This window comes from Heloderma suspectum, chromosome 3 (genome assembly GCF_057233095.1).
Source record: "Heloderma suspectum isolate Gila_16-S chromosome 3, 16-S_ref, whole genome shotgun sequence".
Classification (NCBI taxonomy): Eukaryota; Metazoa; Chordata; class Lepidosauria; order Squamata; family Helodermatidae; genus Heloderma; species Heloderma suspectum.
In genome coordinates, this window is record NC_139460.1 from 275,174,446 (window position 1) to 275,193,930 (window position 19,485).

A 19,485-nucleotide genomic window follows, 5' to 3' on the forward strand; every position below is an offset into this window, starting at 1 on the left:
ACAATAATGTCTGGAAGTGCTGTATTTTTTCCACTTCTCCAACCAACTACAAAAGAGCATTTTACAACTGATTTAGTAAAGATTTCTGCTTATTTGTACTGCAGGCACGCAGACTATCACTGCAGCGCTAGATGCTGTCTAAGCATCACACAATAGGGTGGAGTCCATGTACGGTCTAAAAGTGACTGAACTCATTCCTCTGGTTGACTGTTGGCATTACATTGGCTATTGACTGCAAGCCACCTCCAAGTTTTAAAATACTTTTAAAACTTTTAAAATATTTTTAAAACAAGTTTTAAAATACCACACTGGAGGCCTTCAAGATGAGGCTGGACAGCCATTTGTCAGGGATGCTCTGACTTGGATTTCTGCATTGAGCAGGGGGTTGGACTCGATGGCCTTGTAGGCCCCTTCCAACCCTACTATTCTATGATTCTATAATAGGATCCATCTTAGATGTTCTGTTTCCCCAATTCTTAAAGATCTGTACTGGCTACCAGTTTGTTTCAAGACACAAATCTAAATCTAGTTTTAATCTTTAAGAAAGTCACCCACTCTCATATCAACCTGCCCAGTTGCTGAGATAATCTAGGGAAGCCCTACTCTGAGCAGGACTACCTTCTGAGATGAGGTTGTGTGTTTACCCAAGAGAAGGCATTTACAGTAGTGGTACCTTGACCATGGAACTCCCTTACTGTTTCTGTTCAGCTTGCTTCAATTTGATACCTATTAGGGGCTAAGTGACCCCTTCATGGATCACTGCCTTGTTGTGGCGAAGGGGCTTGCATAACTCAGTGAAGCCATAAGCTATGCCGTGCAGGGCCACCCAAGATGGACAGGTCATGGTGGAGAGTTCTGACAAAAGGTGGTCCACTGGAGAAGGAAACGGCAACCCACTCCAGTATTCTTGCCAAGAAAACCCCATGGAACGTATCACAAGGCTAAAAGAGATGACACCGGAAGATGAGCCCCTCAGGTCGGAAGGTGTCCAATATACTACTGGGGAAGAGCAGAGGGAATTTCCAAGAGTGAAGTGGCTGGGACAAAGCCGAAAGGACACTCAGCTGTGGTTGTGTCTGGTGGTGAAAAGAAAGTCCAATGCTGTAAAGAACAATATTGTTTAGGAACCTGAAATGTCAGATCAATGAATCAAGGTAAGCTGGAGGTGGTCAAACATGAGATGGCAAGATTGAACATCGACATCTTGGGAATCAGCGAACTAAAATGGACAGGCATGGGCGAATTTAATTCAGGTGACCATTATATCTACTACTGTGGGCAAGAATGCCTTAGAAGAAATGGAGTAGCACTCATAGTCAACAAAAGGGTGGGAAAAGCAGTACTGGGGTACAATCTCAAAAACGATAGAATGATCTCAGTACGAATCCAAGGCAAACCATTCAACATCACAGTAATTCAAGTCTATGCCCCAACCACTGAGGCTGAAGAAGCTGAGGTTGATCGGTTCTATGAAGACCTACAACACCTTCTAGAACTAACACCAAAAAAAGATGTCCTCTTCATCATAGGGTTTTGATGATAAAGGACAAAGAAGGCAGGGACCTAACAGAAGCAGATGAGATTAAGGAGAAATGGAAAGAATACACAGAACAACTATACAGGAAAGATCTGAATGTCCCTGATAGCCATGATAGTGTGCTCACTGAACTTGAGCCGGACATCCTAGAGAGTGAAGTCAAGTGGGCCTTAGGAAGCATTAGTAACAACAAAGCTAGCAGAGATGACAGTATTCCAGCTGAGCTATTTAAAATCCTAAAAGATGATGCTGTTGAAGTGCTGCACTCAATATGCCAACAAATTTGGAACACTCAACAATGGTCACAAGACTGGAAAAGGTCAATTTACATTCCAATTCCAAAGAAGGGCAATGCCAAAGACTGTTCAAACTACCGCACAATTGCGCTCATTTCACATGCCAGCAAGGTGATGCTCAAAATCCTACAAGCTAGGCTTCAGCAGTATGTGAACCGAGAACTACCGGAAGTACAAGCTGGGTTTCGAAGGAACTAGAGATCAAATCGCCAACATTCACTGGATCATGGAGAAAGCAAGAGAATTCCAGAAAAAGTCTATTTCTGCTTCATTGACTACGCTAAAGCCTTTGATTGTGTGGATCACAACAAACTGTGGCCAATTCTTAAAGAGATGGGAGTACCAGACCACCTTACCTGTCTCCTGAGAAACCTGTACGAGGGTCAAGAAGCAACACTCAGAACCAGACATGGAACAACCGAGTGGTTCAAAATTGGGAAAGGGGTACGACAAGGCTATATATTGTCGCCCTGCTTATTTAACTTATATGCAGAGTACATCATGAGAAACACCGGGTTGGATGAATCACAGGTCGGAATTAAGATTGCTGGGAGAATTATCAACAACCTCAGATACGCAGATGATACCACCCTAATGGCAGAAAGTGAAGATGATCTAAAGAGCCTCTTGTTGAGGGTGAAAGTGGAGAGTGCAAAAGCTGGTTTGAAACTCAACATTAAAAAAACTAAGATCATGGCATCTGGCCCCATCACTTCCTGGCATAGAGAAGGGGAAGAAGTGGAAGCAGTGACAGATTTTATTTTCTTGGGCTCCTTAAAATTAAAAGACGCTTGCTCCTTGGGAGGAAAGCTATGGCACACCTAGACAGCATAGTAAGAAGCAGAGACATCACCTTGCCGACAAAGGTTCGTATAATCAAAGCTATGGTTTTCCCAGTAGCAATGTATGGCTGTGAGAGCTGGACTATAAGGAAGGCTGAGTGCCGAAGAATTGACGCTTTCGAACTGTGGTGCTGGAGAAGACTCTTACGAGTCCCCTGGACTGCAAGGAGGTCAAATCAGTCCATCCTAAAGGAAATCAACCCTGACTGCTCATTGGAAGGACAGATACTGAAGCTGAAGCTCAAATATTTTGGCCACCTAATGCGAAGAGAAAACTCCCTGGAAAAGACCCTGATGCTGGGAAAGATTGAAGGCAAAAGGAGAAGGGGACGGCAGAGGATGAGATGGCTAGATAGCATCACCGATGCAATGAATATGGACTTGAGCACGCTCTGGGAGAGAGCGCAGGACAGGAAAGCCTGGTGTGCTATGGTCTATGCAGTCACAAAGAGTCGGACACGACTGAACGACTGAACAAGGGGCTAAGTGAAGAGTATTCCAGGTTACTGGGTATTTAATTATTTTAAGGGGGGGTGTTTAGGGCTTTGCTTTTAACTTTGTCACTGTATTTTTTTCCTTCATCATTTTTCTAAAAAGAAAAAGTAAACCAAAAGCACAGCATTTTTAACCAAGTGAAAAGATCCATCTGATACTTTTGCATCTCATTCCAAATTTATTAAGGGCTGGATGTAAATATTCCCATTTTACGTGATCAAAAGCTTTTCCTGCATCAATAATAATCCATATTTGTATATTCTTATAGAATGAATTATATTGAATACTTTCCTAATACTTACTAATAATTTATGGTCCTTTGGAAATCCTGTCTGGACCTCAGCTATATATTTCCTTATCACTGAATTTATTATCTTTGCCAGAATATTTCTCCATATTTTAAAATCTTGATTTAAGAGGGTTATTGGTCTATATGATCCTGGCTTAAGTAAATCCTTACCTTGTTTTGTAATTATTATTATTATTTTCACTTCTTCCCACATTTTAGGAAATATTTGTTGTTCCATTATTTCATTCAGCATGTCTAACAATGGATTTGATAATATATTAATAAAGTTATTATAATACTCTCGCCAGCAAGTCTGTCTCTACCTAGGGCATTGTATTGTTTTAATATTTTGGGAGCCACACTCTTAGCTTTTAAAATTGGAAGGCAGGATACAAGTATTTTAAACAAAACATATAAATATTATCAAGCTATATGTTTGTATAGATGTTTCACATTTAAATTACAGCAAATCTGTAATGTTCAGAGTGCTAAACCAGTTATGGTATTTCAGCAGTTTAATAAAGCACTTTGGGTTGGACTCGATGGTCTTGCAGGCCCCTTCCAACCCTACTATTCTATGATTCTATGAATTTTCTCTAGCGCAGACACAAGATGTACAGAACAAACTTTTAGTATAGGTCAGACTTTCTTCTCAAAAGAAGCGCACCATTCATGTATGGCAGCCAAATTAAGTGGTTGCCATACAGTAATGTTTCCTTTATGTCACTATAACATAGGCCCTTAAGATGGTTTCACGGATTATGCACATGCACCACACTTTATATATGGACTGTGTGCGTGTTTTTCCTACATGGAGATTATTTCTGTCCTCTTATCACATGCATTCTGAGCACTTTCTGTGTGGTATTATTCCATCCTCCTGGAGTGCAGGCATGAATAATACAACTATATGACTCAGATTCATGCCACATTAATCACACCTGTGCTTCAGCAACGTGGGAGCACACCACGCAGAACCGACTGTCATGTTGTTGGCCATGTTCATGGAACTGTCCTGCCTCTGGGGAAAGTGTCATGCATCAAGTGGCCTTAAGAACCAACTGAATCAGAGGAGTAACCTAAAGGTAAGGATTTAAAATAAGAAATACCTGTTTGTAAAGTACTTTCATGTGAGCAATGCTTCCACGGCAGTAAGCTTCAAGTATCACACCAAACTGCACTGAAATGGCAGGTATGTGCACTTCTGATCTAGAAGAAGATATTCACATATTGAGGGATTTTTATATCTCTTGAAGCCTTTCTGTATTTAAGGAATTGTATGATGGATGTAACTATCTGCTGCATTTAACGAACAAGTCACATCATTAATGCTGTACAAATAAACAAACAAATGCAAAGCCAAGTGTGCATGTACCCTTTCATGATACAATTGTGTCCTCAACTCCTTTGCAAAACAGCTGCTGATCCCAGTCTCCAAGTTAAGCACCCTGTCTCTCAAATCATCCACCCTCTATAAAGGAACAAAATGTGTAGACATGAATCTCGTGGTCTCTTCATCCAAAAATAGAGGAAACAATGAGAGAAAAGGTAATTCTGTCTTACCTGTGAGTTTCTGTTCCTCTTGAAGGCAGCACAAAAAAGACAGTTTGAGGAGAGTTCCACCAAAGCAAAGAGACAGGCTTTAGGAAAAGGTTCCTCTTCCCCATCACCATGACTAATTAACTACATAATGAGCAGCAGAAACAGGAGAAAAAATGTCTACACCTATTGACCAGAGTGTCAAAGAAGCTTGGAAGCATGACCCTTGGAACTGCAGCTCTGGAAATCAAAAGAAATACCCAGATGGTGGGCCTTTTCTGTAGCAGCACCCACCAACTGGAAAACCCTCCCCCGTGTAGTTCAGGAGGCAGAAAACATGACATCTTTCAAATGCCTGCTGAAAACACACTTGTTCACCCAGGCTTTCCCTGGACTGTAAGTAAATTAATTACACTGCTCCATTTTACTGCTCCTTGATTTTTTTTTTTTACTGTAGTTGGAAGTGTTTTTAATGCTGGGTTTTTAATATTGTGAACCGCTGAGAGATTTTATGATATCCAGTGGTACATAAATGCCACAAAAAAAATAAAAAGGTGAAGGAGATGATAGCGGGCTTGTCCTCCATATTTTGAGAGGCTCCAATTCATTGCAGCTTATATGCTTGCTCTCCGCTGTTTTTGCTGGGAACTTAGGGGAAATATTCTTTGAAAATGTATCCCAGGGGTGGGCAGAAGGTAAATCTCTAAATGTTTGGACTTCAAACCCTTGCCAGCATGACCAATTGTCAGGAATGCTGGGAGTTGAAGTCCAAACCATCTTGAGATCTACTTTCTGCCCACCCCTGATGTATCTAATATGAGGGCTCCTATCTGCCTCTTCCTTATCTTCCCTGGATCTATCTTTCCTAGAGATACCCAATTCAGTGAGAAAGGCCAAACCACACCTAGAAGGCTAGTGGAGGAGTCCTCACAGAGAAAGAGGTAACACACATGCAGTCTTCATGGGGGAGCTGTGGTCCCCTTCCTTCTTGTGACTGGGGAAGAAGAGAGGCAGACTAGGGGGCACCTGATGGTATGCCCTCTCAGGAACCTATGGGACAAGAGCAGAACCTATGGGACAGGAGAAGACCCAGAACTCTTGGTTGGTTGCTCTTAGCCCCTGCAGGATGTGATAAGGCTGGTTTGACACAAGGGGAAACTAGAATGGCCTGCCTGTATTGCCCACTGGTACTGATCTGGAGTTGCTGTGCAGAAGCAGGACCTGGGCCACAAATATGAACACCAGTTGGGAGTAGGGCACAAAGAGCATTTGCTTCTGTGGATTGGGGACCTACTGAAGAAGAAGAATATTCAGTCTCACAGCACAGCACATGCTGCCTCATCAGAAAGACCACGAGGACTGCTACTGAGTTTGTGAGAATGAGAGAGATTGAGTGTGGAAAGGCTCTGGGTTCAAGGAACTGGCATCCACCTTGTATCACGGATATATAGGCCTTTACTTTAAGCATAGGCAGGGAGCAAGGGCCTTCTAAATTCACATCTTTGATCTTGGCCTTCTTGCGGAAATTATCTCTTTCTTTACTGTCACATACTGTTGCCACTGGATTTGCCTGCAGCCCAAAGCCAATCTGTGCAGAAGTCCAATATTTTGGCAGGCCTCTGGCCACGTGGGAGGGGAAGATTCCTACATTCGCTGTCTTGCCTGCAGTAGCAGGGACAATTCCTGGAGTCCAGCCAGAGAGGGCAGAAAGATGAGTTCCTGATGGGCTACACTGCAAGAGGTCCCACCGTGAAATCCCCTCCCGCTGCCTGAACATCTTTTCTCAGCCCTTCCTTGCTGCAGATCATAGTGGGAACAAGGCCCAATGGAGAGAAACATATCTGAAAAGGAAGCTCTGAAGTACCCTCCCTCTACACTCGTCCTACTTGCTCCCTTTTCCCACACCGTCTCTTATTTACTTTAGACCAGGATTGCTTCTCTCTTGAAGGCAGAGAGGTGATCAAAGGTGACCTGTGGAAGCTTCATCTAAAGCCACGAGGTAATGGAGTTTTCCCCAAGCTGCTTTGCTGCCTTTGAAAGTAGAACTTTGGGATTCAATATGGTAAGAGACAAACTCGGGGTGGGGGAGTTTAGTGAAACGCTTGATAGACAATAGATAAAAGCGTACTTAGAGCAGCCTTCCCTAACCTGGCACCCTTCAGAAGTTTTAGAGTACAACTCCCAGCTTTCCTGACTATTGGCCACACTGGCTGGGATTGAGGGGAATTGAAGTCAAAAACATCTGGAGGCTGGGGGAGGTTGACTTAAAGAAACTATTGAGGTTCCACTTCCACAAGTACACTTGAGGAGAATAAAACCATGGAAACGCCATATCAGCAGAACTTGCAGGTGGTTTAGATATACCTATCCACAAATAAGACAGACCACTTTCTGTCTGCTCATGCAAGCAACCCAGCTGGAAGGGGCTGCGAAGGGGGGATGTAAAAAGCTATGAACACTTTCTGCATGGATGGCAGCCAATGGATACAAGTCTGGATTAAATAATTCTGTAATTTCACAAAATAATGACAAAAACCCAGACACATCATCAGAATGTCATTTGCATTTTTAAAATAATGGCTGCTAGGCTTTCAAAAAACATTATTTTAAATAACTGCAGATCCAGTTACTGCAGCAGTAGTCACAAGGCAAGGACCCTTGTGGCTACTGCTTGTATAGGAGCAGCAACTGGGTGGGGGTGATGGGATGGGACAAGGCAGTGAGCAGACCCACACCCTCAACAGAGTCCCTGTGGTATCTGAGCCATTAGCTCAGCCATGAGAGTTTCTCATCAGGTCCATTAGAGCTAGAAGACCAGTTCCCCAAACAAGGGATTCCCTATGTTCCTGTTTTTCTGATATAATGTATTATACAGGGGTAGACAACCTGATCCCCTCCAGATGTTTTAGAGCACAACTCCCAGAATCCCTGACCTTTGGCCATGCTGGCTGGGGCTGATGGAAGTTGTAGTCCAAAGCATATGGAGGGCACCAGGTTGCCTATTCCTGGTATAATGAAGTGAGGATGGAACTAGCTCAGCCTTCCCCAACCTGGTATCCTCCAGATGTGTTGGACTGCAACTCCCATCAACCCCACCATGGCCACTGGGCATGAGAGGAGTTGCATTCTAGCACATCTGGAGGACACCAGGTTGGGGAAGGCTGAGTTAGTTTGATGGGAACCAAACTCATGGAATCAGTTCTTTGCTACAGGAATTTTGTGTAACACATAACATTGCTGGAGTGGTGATGAAGAATATTAGCAAATCTTACCTCAAATGCCAAAACAGCATCTGTCCTATCCTCCTATTTGCCAGTGCTTTCTCTACCAGGAACCTGGAAAGGGCACAGTCGAGAAAAGGTTCATATTTCAGTACTTGCACAAGCTGCAGAAGATACTGAGCAAGCTCTTCGTCGCTGAAAGAAGATAAAGAGAATCTGGGTAAACTAGCTTAATTGTGAGAAAATGCATTAAGTGAAGAAGAAGAAAATATGCAACGTGAAATGCATCCAATTAGAAAAGCTCTATGAGGCAATAGGAGACATACAATTAGTAGAGTATGAGTAAGGTTCAAAATCCATATTAGTGAAATACCTTTAAAAAGTCAACTTAAAAGGTAACCAAAAGTGTGCAAGATTTCATGATCTCCAGATCTCTTCATCAGGCAAGATATTACAAAAAGCAGACTGTTACAACATCTTGCTTGGTGAAGAATTCTGGAGATCTTGAAAGCTTGCACATTTTTCGTGACCTTTGAGTTGTTCTAATAAAGGTTTTACATTAATACCGATTTTGGATTTTTTCTTATGGCCAACAGAAATTCCTTTGCTTTTAGTATGAATAAGAATAAACTTTCTACCAGATACTGGAAGAGTTACAAGCAACCACAACAACCTTCACTGTCATCCAGAACTGATATTACTAATGAAAGCTCAGAAAATATTTGATATTAGTCACATGAATTTGGCTTAAAGATAGTAAGGCAAACTCAGTAACTCTGCCTTCCAATTTTCCTGTGCTTAATCATATCTATAAAACAATGCTAGCTTGCAGCTGTTTGGGCTCAAATGGAAAATACAAATAATGATTGTTTCTGAAGAGAAAACTTTACATGGTGTGGAGAAAGTAGATAGGGAGACATTTTTCTCCCTCTCTCATAATACTAGAACTTGGGGTCAACCCATGAAGCTGATTCGTGGGAGATTCAAGGAAGTACTTCTTGACACAGTGTATAGTCAAACTATGAATTCACTTCCACAATATGTAGCGATGGCCACCACTTTGGACAGCTTTAAAAGGGGATTGGACAAATTCATGGAGGACAAGGCTACTGATGGCTACTAGTCCTGATGGCTTTATGTTACTTCCGATATCAAAGGCAGTATGCCTATGTATGGGTTTCCCACAGGGAGGTTGGCAACTGTGTGAACAGAATGCTGGACTAGATGGACCCTAGGTCTGATCCAGCATGGCTCTTATGTTTTAATTTCTTTTTGTCTTTTCATTTGTAAAAACAAACAATTATTATAGGTGATAAAGCAAGCCCTGCTGAACTACTATTTAGTCACTACTATATAGTCACCATTATTTAAGGCAGGGGTGAGCAACCTTGCAGCCCCATGTCCTCTAGTGCACACCCCCCCCACTGCTGAAATTCAGAAGCATGGTGGCAGAAAAAAACCCCTGACAGTTTGCCACCAAATTTTGATGGCAAACTGTGGTGGAGGCTTATTCAGCTTAAAAACAAGGTTGAATTTCAGAGGCTCAGCAGCAGCAGGAGAGCAGCTTGTGGAGGGATCAGGATTTTTTTTAAAGGCCCCCCCCCCCATCACCCTCGAAGTTGCCCACCCGATTTAAGGAATTTTTCAGTTCTATATACAGCTGAGCAAAGAAGAGGACCACAAAAATTAACATGTGGCATGCAAACTAAAAATTGCTCTCCTGAAAAGTATGTCAAAACAAAAAGATGCAATAACATTATTTAGGCTTTAAGCTACTTGGTCACACCAAAGACTTAATAAGGCATATGCCTAGAATTCATTCATAGAAACAGCCCTACCAGAAGTACTAGTTCAGTATTACAAGGCTAGCCCAGGCCTAGCAGAACAAACCATCTTGTTTACATTTTGAGGAAGTCAAAATATTTTGTTAAGAATCTAGCCTTGAAAATTACAAAAAACACTGCTATCAATCACATGTAGTACTCTTGAGAAGTCAAGGCCATGAGGAACATAGCCGTGTTGCAACTGATAACAGCCAAATGGCATTAAACTCATAAATGGATGCTCAAAGAACCAGAGAATTAAAAAATAAGAGAAGCTTCTTGAAAGCACTCAGAGTTCAACACCCACTATCAAACTGGATATATCCAGTGCAGTCTTTACTCAGAATTAAGTCCTACTGTGTTCAATGGGGCTTATTCCCAGATAAGCTTACATAGGATCGCAAACTTAGCGGCTCTTACCATGTTTTAGGCAGCTGCTTTGAAACCTAAGAGCTTTTTAATGCTTCCTACACTCACCCTCCCAGCACCAAGGCATTTGTCCCACACAGCAAATGAAGACATCTTCTGTCTTGATTAGATAGCACTTCCAAAGGATGACCACCCACTTTGAACCTGAGACTGTAGCCTGGCCCACAGCTGGACATCGGAGAGGCAGTCTGTTTCCTGATTTGGAGGATTTATTTCACTTAGGGTAGAAGTCATAGGGTGTTGTTGTGTTTTAACTTTTGAGCTAATGACTGGAATAAAGTTACTACAAAACTCACCTCATTTGCCTTAAACAGCCCACTGCATATTCTCTTACATACTGATCAGGATAATTGAAATCCAGTAACTCTAATGCTTCTCTGGGAGGCAGTTTGGACCATATCTGAAGAAGAGCCTGAAGCTGTTTAGAAAAATAAACACACACACACACAAACTCAATGACTAAATATTGTGTGTACCTGAGATTATTCACAGACATGTTAATCTTTTCCCAAGGAAGGAAGGGGAAGCATATTCAACATAGGTTGCAGTATAAATCACAAGCCACTCCAGTACCCTATTTTTCTGTCTCCAGTTTTGCTGAAATTAGGAAGAAGGAAAATGGCACAAACTATTCCACTCTCTTCTAGCATTTCTATTTCCAACAAACTGGAGATGACATCATTGTTTTTCCTCTGCTTCTACTGGTGAAGAAATAGACATTTGAGAAAATCCTTTATTACTCCTCTAGCTGCAGCAGCACAACGACCCACCAGAGGGCAGAGCAAAGCAAGCAAGCATACAACTAATGACTGAGGTACCCCAGGAGAAATAGGCGAGGGAGTGAGAGGTGTTTGGGGCAAGTCAAGCCAGATTAGATATCAGAGGAGGGACCAAGGATTACCTGGAGTTCCTTCTAAGAAAGAGGTGATGACAGTAGCAGGACAGAATTGTTTATTTAATACAGTGGCCTGAACGGCCTGTGTGACCTCTGGACACGGACAATTTATTTCAGCCCTGTAGAATCATGGATTCTAATAACCACAGCAATGGTTATCTGACAATTAATTTACCAGCAGACTAGTTACTGTTGTATGGGAGACACTCATACTCATCAGTCTGTTGTCTGTGTAAAAACCTGTGGAAACTGGGCCCAGGTTAGCTATTTTAAGGTAATTTATTGTGGCTTCCCCCCACCCCCAGGCATCTGGGACTGAAGCATGTGTACCTGCCTACATATCTTGGGATTTCAATATCAAAAGAAAGGTACCTCATAACATGTTTTAGCAGAGCAAAGGACGGAGGGCTAGTGGAACAAAGCAGATTCCATTTTCCCATGGCTGGACTAACTGCTGGCATCAGCTTCATACTTAACATATCACCGATCCCCTCCCATGAGACTTCTGTGGTTCCAATGCTACTGGAGAGTAGTGTGGAGCCATGGGAGAGCAACCATCACTCATATGATCTAGCACCCAGATGAAACGGATGGACTAAAACCCAGACTCTTGAAAGTCCGCATATACACATAACACTGTTTGAGCAGTAGGGCTACTCTGGATGCAAACCCACCATGTTTTGTTCAAAGTAAGCATTCCTCCTGCTCGGTCAAGCTCAGGAGGGAAAAATGGTTCAGAAGGTGGATGTGCACAGTGCTGATTGGCTGATACCTGTGACTCTGAACTACAGATGTATGGATTTTGTTTAATCCGTTCTGTCTGTGTTTCACAGATTGTCAGGCATCTTTCATTCTGTTGTCCACTCACTGACAGAATTGGATTTTTTGTACAAGAATTTTGTTTGTTTGCAAATGTGCATTGCATTAATGTGTACTTGCGCACTTGCGCATTTGCATAAATGCGCCCCCCAAGTAAAAAACAACAACAAACAGTATGCAAGTCCACAGAATCCATCCAATTCAGAAAAAGCTGGTCCACTGCGGAATCCACAGGTCAGATTCACAGAAATTCGATCTCATCTGAATCTACTGCAGATTTCTCTGACATTCTTACTATGAACCCAACTCACAGGCATTCTTGGATCAGTTTTTCAACACTTTTAAAATTAATTCTGCTTTTTAAGAAGAAGTTGGAAAATGAATGCTTAATGAATACATGTATATACAGCACTTAATTTTTCTTTAAAAAGCAGACAGAGGGAGGAAAATGCCTGATGCCTGAATCAACATTCACTTCGTTGGTATGGATGGCTGTCATTTACACCGTGAATGCAGAAGTAAATTGGGCTTACACCATGGGAGTAATCTGCTGCAAATCCTGTTTTAATATTATGTCTTTACACACCTCAGTTTATTGCACCCTGGATTGTGTTCAGACTTTGTGTTTGAGTCTGTGTCTCTGGCTTCAGCTGCCTAACTGCTCTGCTGAAAATGGCCCTCTGAAGGAAACACTATTTCTAGCCCTGTAAGAAGCATAGTAAACAACTGTATATATCTCAGATTCCTACAGTACCTGGTCATAAAGAACTGTTCTGTTAGTAACAGCAATATTCAGGTCCAACTACTAAGACGATTACATTAGGGGATCTTTGACACTTGGATCTGTCACAGGGTGCTGCCTGTAACAATCCCTGGCATATACATTAAAGCAGAAATAATGCTACTGCTACAGCCATGGCACATTGCTGAAGTTACACATGAATAAACCACCCTAGGTGCTGAGCACTGGAAAGACCCAGCTGCATGCTGATCTTGAAGGAAAGCTTGGATATTTGACAGAGTATTTATCGCTTCATCTCATTTCCCAATAATTGAGAATGAAAATGCTAGTTAAGTATCCGATTGTGTGCTACATATAAAATATTGTCCTATTGCCACTAGGACTATGCCCACTTCAAAAATCTTAAAATTAGAGGCAGAGGTTATTCAACTAGAAAATGTTAAGTGATATGACCCTTAGAGGAAACCAGAGCTCAATGACCTGAGAAGGAGCCAAGAAGATTCAGAAAATACAGCCAATTCTTGTTTACATTCCTGCTCTGAGCCTGAATTAGGAGGGAAATGCTGACCAGCTAGATCAACATCCCAGGTAGGTACTGACTGATCTAAATGTGACGGTCAGAGGCCAATGAGGGGACTTGTCACATCTGGGCAGAAAGCTTTCCTTTGTTAAACCAAAACAACAATACTAAATCTGAAGAACAATCCAAGACAATGGTTCCCAGCAATTTTAAATCCATGGAAAACACAAAGAGATACTTAATTAAAACTGTGAGAGATATTATAGGGTTCAAGAGTCTTTTTCTTTATTAATGTATAGAATGTAAATAAATTAATGAACTAACTACTGTTCAGCTCATCTGAACACACTATGCTGAAAGCTGTTGCGTATCAGTGTGCTCTTTTATCATCTTCTGGCCACAACAAAAAAGGTGGGTGAATTTCAAGAGGACTTTCCTGCTCCAGTCATTCACTCAAGGAAAAGTTTGTATTACAAGTGACTGTACACCTCTGAGGTGGCATCAGACAACAACTTTTGCCCTGTATGAGATTCTCTTGGACAACTAGGTTGTCCAAAGGGGTCCAACCCATGACAGATTCCACAGCCATTACATTTTCAGCAAAGTAGGTTTTTGCAACCAGTCCAAAATATAGGGCCATGGAGTCTTAGTAAGGACCATTGTTATTGGTAGTGAGTGTGGTTCAATACAATAAGAGCATGAGCACATTGAAAGGAGGAACACTGTCACAAGCATCTGCTAGGCTACAACCCTATGCACACTTACCTGGGACCAAGTCCCATTGAACTCACTGAGATTTACTTTTAAGTAAATATGGATAGGTCTAGGCATTATGTCAGAAAATGTTTTGGCATTGTGCCAAATTTTCATGGGTTTCAATTTTCACTGCAGAAGTTGCTATTTTGACGGACAAGAAAATTAAGCTCATAGCTTATCAAATTTGCTACATGACAGGATACACATTCAAATGCACATCCAAAGTATATTCTATTGAAAGTAATGCAACGTAGATGAATTGCATCTGCATCTGGACACACATCTATAGTTGTGGAGATCATCCATGTGCACAGTTATTCCTTTCAATGGGATGTGGATTCAAATGTGCACCTGATTACGCACCCTCACCCACATTCTGCCACGACTAGTCAGGAATGGATTGGGGGAGCATGCATTATCTTGATGGCCCCAGCAATTAAGATACATCACACACACACACCCTTTTGCAGAGGAGTGCAAAAACGGCTGAGGAAGGAGCTGGAATGCTTTGCAGGGAAAAAATTATTAATAAAATGTTTCAACGCCTTTTAAAACTAAATAAATGGAATTTGAATTAGAACTTCGTTCATAAAGCCACAGTGAAAAACAAGATCTCCCAGTTTCAGCTGAAGTATAAAGAGTCAGTGCTAATAATTAACTAACCTTTAGAAAATAAGCAAGACCCCCAATCTGTCATCTTTAGTGTCAGAAAGATGCTGGTCCTCCTGTCTTTCAGAGGTGGAGCTAGAAAGAGCAGCTTGTGGGTAGTATCCAATGTTAGTCCTGCGAAAAGTAGACCCATTGAAATGAATGGGACTTAAATTTGTGATGAATTTAAGTCTCATTCATTTCAATGGGTCTAGTCTACACAGAACTAACACTGGATACTACCCTGTGTATGCGCTGATGTGCGTTCTCTCTGCAACAGCATAATTATGTAGGAATGCTTGATATGCACTGTTGATCTATAAAATGCTTATTTGTTTGGAAATACAAGCATGAGTAATCTTTCCATAGGCAAGTCTAAAACAGGCAAAATACAAGCCTTATTAGTTAGAGGCTTGTTCAAATGGGGTTTACTCCTATCTAATACAGTTGCTCCGTGTGAAGAAACCAAACAAAGGTAAATGTAGCTCTCCTCTTCATATCACACTGCTGAAAAACAGGATCTAGGGGGGTAGCAGTGTTAGCTGGTTGAAGCAAAAATAAGAGTTTTTATGGCACCTTAAAGACGAGATGCCTTTGTCATATATGCTCGTCTGCTGCTGAAGGGAGTTTTATTGGGTTGGGTTCTGTTTATTTCTTTTATTTTTATGTTTTAAACTGCGCTTTAAATTTATTTGTCTTTATGATTCTTCTAATCAAGTTTTTGTCTTACTCTTCATTTTATTATTGTTAGCCACCTTGAGCACTATTCCCCATTGGTGGAAAGGCAGAATATAAATCAAACACGCTACAACAAACAGGATGTACTCGATGGCAGTTTGTTTCACTGATAAACAATTATGCCAATTAGATCACAACCTCACATATTCTTCTGCAAACAAAATTGCTCACATTCTGCCCCTGGTATTACCATTGCTACATACATCTTACTATTTGCCTCACCTGAGCAACATCTTCAAGCTTGTTCCATTTCACTGAGAGCAATAATTTTGGCAGGGATTGTGGAAAATTTTCACGACAGTCATACCGTAAAGTCCAAATGAGATCCATCTCATTTTCACACAGCTGAGATAAGGGGTCCCTTTCCATGATCTCCTTTAGCTCAATGTAGAACTTTTTGCCACCACGGCCCTAAAAAGACATCCATTGGTAAAAGGTCAAGAATCAGCATTTGCAAATTGCGCAGATGCATTGAGACAATTTTGTCCTATTTCTAAACTGTATGCCCCAAATGCAATGAGGCTAGAACTGAGTGAACTCCTTGATACATATTTTAAAAGGCTAGCAAATGATGTGTATTTTACTAGCTTTATACACCTAACCAATGTTAATACTAAACTTCAAGAAATATACACTGAACACCACTAGGGGGCAATATTGTTATTTTCCCATTTAATCCAGGTTATATTTCTGCTGAGAGACACATGAAGGATTGTATTTGCTTCACAGGATTGTTTTCCTCTAAACCCACAACACTGATGAAAATAAACATGTGTATAATTTAAAGGCTAAATGCACAAATTATGACAAGGAGCAGCAGCACATGAAGTCAAAACCTAGCAGAATTTTGATAACTGGGGAGCAATTTAGAACAATGAAAGAACTAAAACAGTTTCACAGATGATGCTTACATTTATTTCTTGTGTGTTTCCAGGCTCTGTAATCCAAACATAACCCCCCACTCCCAAACACACCATTGGACACTGGACACCAAACTATGGTTTGGTGAGACTTCAAAACGCCTATCACCTCCCCTCGATTCTCTTCCACCCACACAACCAAAAGGAGTTCAGAAGCTTTGGCTTCTGCTTTTAGTTCTGCATTTTATGTTATCTGGAACAGCAAACCATAGTTAAAATGGTTAGTGTTCAACAAGCTAACATTAAGCCATGGTTTCTGAAGCTGGCTTGTTGAAACTAATCATAGTTAACGTTAACCATGATTCCCAGTTTGGATGACACGTGAAGCTATGGTTAATAAAAAGCAGAACAGAAGCTTACAAACTCCTCCTCTCAGCCTTGAGAGGTCAAGGAGGCAGCGGCAGGGGGCCAAACGTGAGCCCGGGAGGAGACTAACCTTATTCACATCTGATTAAACCATAGTTTAAGATGATGTACAACATGGCCACTGTCTAGCATGTATATTCAATTTTAAATGGTTTACCTTCTGATTTACGATCCCACATTAAAACATGTACAGGACAAGTTTCAGTGAGCTTCAAAAAGAGCTTTATATCGTGAGTGGCAATACCCTTTGTTAATAAAGTCTCTTCACCAAGGAGCATGTAAATTTACTAACCATATACAAGTTTAATATATTATAAATAACTGCTTCTAAAACAGCAAGTACTGAGATCAAAACACTCTACTGAGACAATAAATGCTGGCTGTTTTACACATTAGTATGGAATCATTTGTCCACTGTGCTGAATGATGTATGATTTGACTTTTTTAACAGAGTGATTCTCCTATTAGGTGTGGAGAGCTCCAATGTCAGAGCCTCCAAAGAATCCATAGACCAGAAAGAGAAGGAGGAGTGGTTATTTTTTGTTTTAATCTTTTCTGTTTTCCCCCACCCTTTCTTAAACTATTTCCCTCCCACTGAGATCAAAAGGAAGAAAAAGGGGGGGAAGTCTCCTTTAAGGGTGTCATGGGCATGGGAGGGCACTAGATCCAGCGGATCTACTGCCTGTCCCAACACACCCAGAAATATGCCTCCGATCTGCCTCTTTCTTTCTTTCTCTCTCTCTCTCTCTCTCTCTCAACATCAGAGCTCTGATGTTGGAGATGTAAGTGCTGCAGCGGTTTCTGTGGGGGTTGGGAGGGAGTATCCAAGGTCGGACCTCCCCCTCTGAGGGCAGACCTCTCCCCAACCCTTAGATGGGCAAAACATTCTATGCCCTCCCAGGTCCCACAGAATTGCAGCCTTAAAATAATAAACTCTAAACATTAAAATTATAGGCCATTACAACCAAACTATTCACATTTATGATTACTAGTTTTACACTCATTTATAAAATATTCAGTGGGATGCAAGAGTAGGCAGTGAGGGCAACTGAGCAGGGTTTTTTTTACCTTTTAATTCAAATATAATTTTAAAAGATAGAATAATCATATTAGTGTTTAAATAGATGATTGCTGAATACAAGCACTTAGCATTGCACAAACAACAATAAGAGGGTAAAATAAATAAGCATTTTCCCCTAGGTTTTAAATGGGGATAGAGCATTGTTTCATCTTTGATACTTACTGGTATACCAGAGCATTCACTGTTTCTTGCAATTTCAGCTGCCTTTTCAAGTATCTGCAAAAATGGTAACAAATGTTGAAGCACCAGATAGAAAAAAAAATCTGATAACATCAGATGGTACTGAAATTAAAGATGATGAACTAATATCAATGTATCATCTCTGTTTGAAAAGTCATGCAAAGCAAGCAAGCAAAAACAAATGCAAAGTATCCCTCTCGTTCTATCCGCCTTTCCAAACACTATACATTATGCCACTGTGGTTTATGTCCGACAATATTCCTACATAAACAGAATGCATAATTAAACATGAACCAGACAGACCATTTAAAAATATAGTATACTAATGATAAAAAAGAGCTCTAAACAGCCAGAAGTATTAGAAGAACTAGACCAAAAGAATGTAGATTTTAAAACAGTATGTTCCCCCAAATGGTCAGATTTATGCACTCTGCTCTAACCAGGAAAACACAATTCTCTTACACGTTACAGTTTGATAGAAGCTTAATCTAAAATCCTTCATGAGACTGACATCTTTAACAGACTTGCCTTGCCATGTGCAGTAGGAAAATGAACACAGGTGTCAGCTTAGCCCAAATTCCATGCTGGTCTCCAAGCTGATTGATGTTTTTTGTCTATTCCTCAAGGTGGAATCAATCTGGTTCTCTCCAGATGTTTTGTATTACAACCCCCATCAGCCACAACTACTTGCCATGCTGGCTGGGACTGATGGGAGTTGTAGTTCAGACCGTCTGGAAGGCAGCCGTGCCCCTAGCCCTGCTTTAGACTGAATCAGTAAAGGGGTACACGTGAACACCCTCACACACTGAAAACACATATGAGGGAGTGATACTGGGTAGCCCTGTCCCCCCCCCTTCATTGACATGCATACCAGCAATGCCCCCTGCAACGCTGGAAGCTTTATGAAGCAGACGGATGTGCATAAAGCTACTCCATGCAGGGGGTGGGGTGGGGGTCCTAGGACAATGACATTTCTCCCTCATGAAGCTGTGCGCATGTTAGCGCTCCTTTACAAGGCTGGCAGGGTATGCAGCTGGCACACGGTATCATATGAGGTGGAAGGCTAGTGGGTGACACCCATGACCCCTTAGCGTGCTTTCAATGTGTGAGGAGTTTTGTGTGAACCTCCCCCACCACCCACGATCATCTTCAACTCTCAGCTAACAGATAGATGTGTTTAACTGAAGCCTGACCCAAGCAGACTTTGATCGCAGTTCACTTATATAGCAGCTTCCGAATCAGCAACTATAAAGCACATACCATTTCAGGACCACTTTACACAATGGAATAAATGGAGGGAGAGCATCAATATAAGAATAAAGGGACCTGAAAACTGCACTAGGAGAGTC

The 19,485-nt window shown here is 41.4% G+C and overlaps 1 protein-coding gene across 4 annotated transcripts in view; it reads right to left on the bottom strand.

Annotated features, from left to right (window-relative positions):
* PIK3CB (phosphatidylinositol-4,5-bisphosphate 3-kinase catalytic subunit beta) overlaps window positions 1-19,485 on the bottom strand; it is a 120,273-nt gene that overhangs the window by 24,297 nt on the left and 76,491 nt on the right. For 3 of the 4 annotated variants that reach the window (XM_084847068.1, XM_084847067.1, XM_084847069.1), the window contains 5 exons: window positions 18,119-18,172; window positions 15,812-16,000; window positions 10,768-10,889; window positions 8,271-8,414; window positions 4,569-4,668 (listed from right to left, as the gene is read on the bottom strand). In XM_084847068.1, coding sequence (XP_084703194.1) covers window positions 4,569-4,668; window positions 8,271-8,414; window positions 10,768-10,889; window positions 15,812-16,000; window positions 18,119-18,172 — 609 coding nt within the window. The remainder of the gene's footprint in view (window positions 1-4,568; window positions 4,669-8,270; window positions 8,415-10,767; window positions 10,890-15,811; window positions 16,001-18,118; window positions 18,173-19,485) is intronic. The other variant, XM_084847070.1, reaches the window with a different exon arrangement.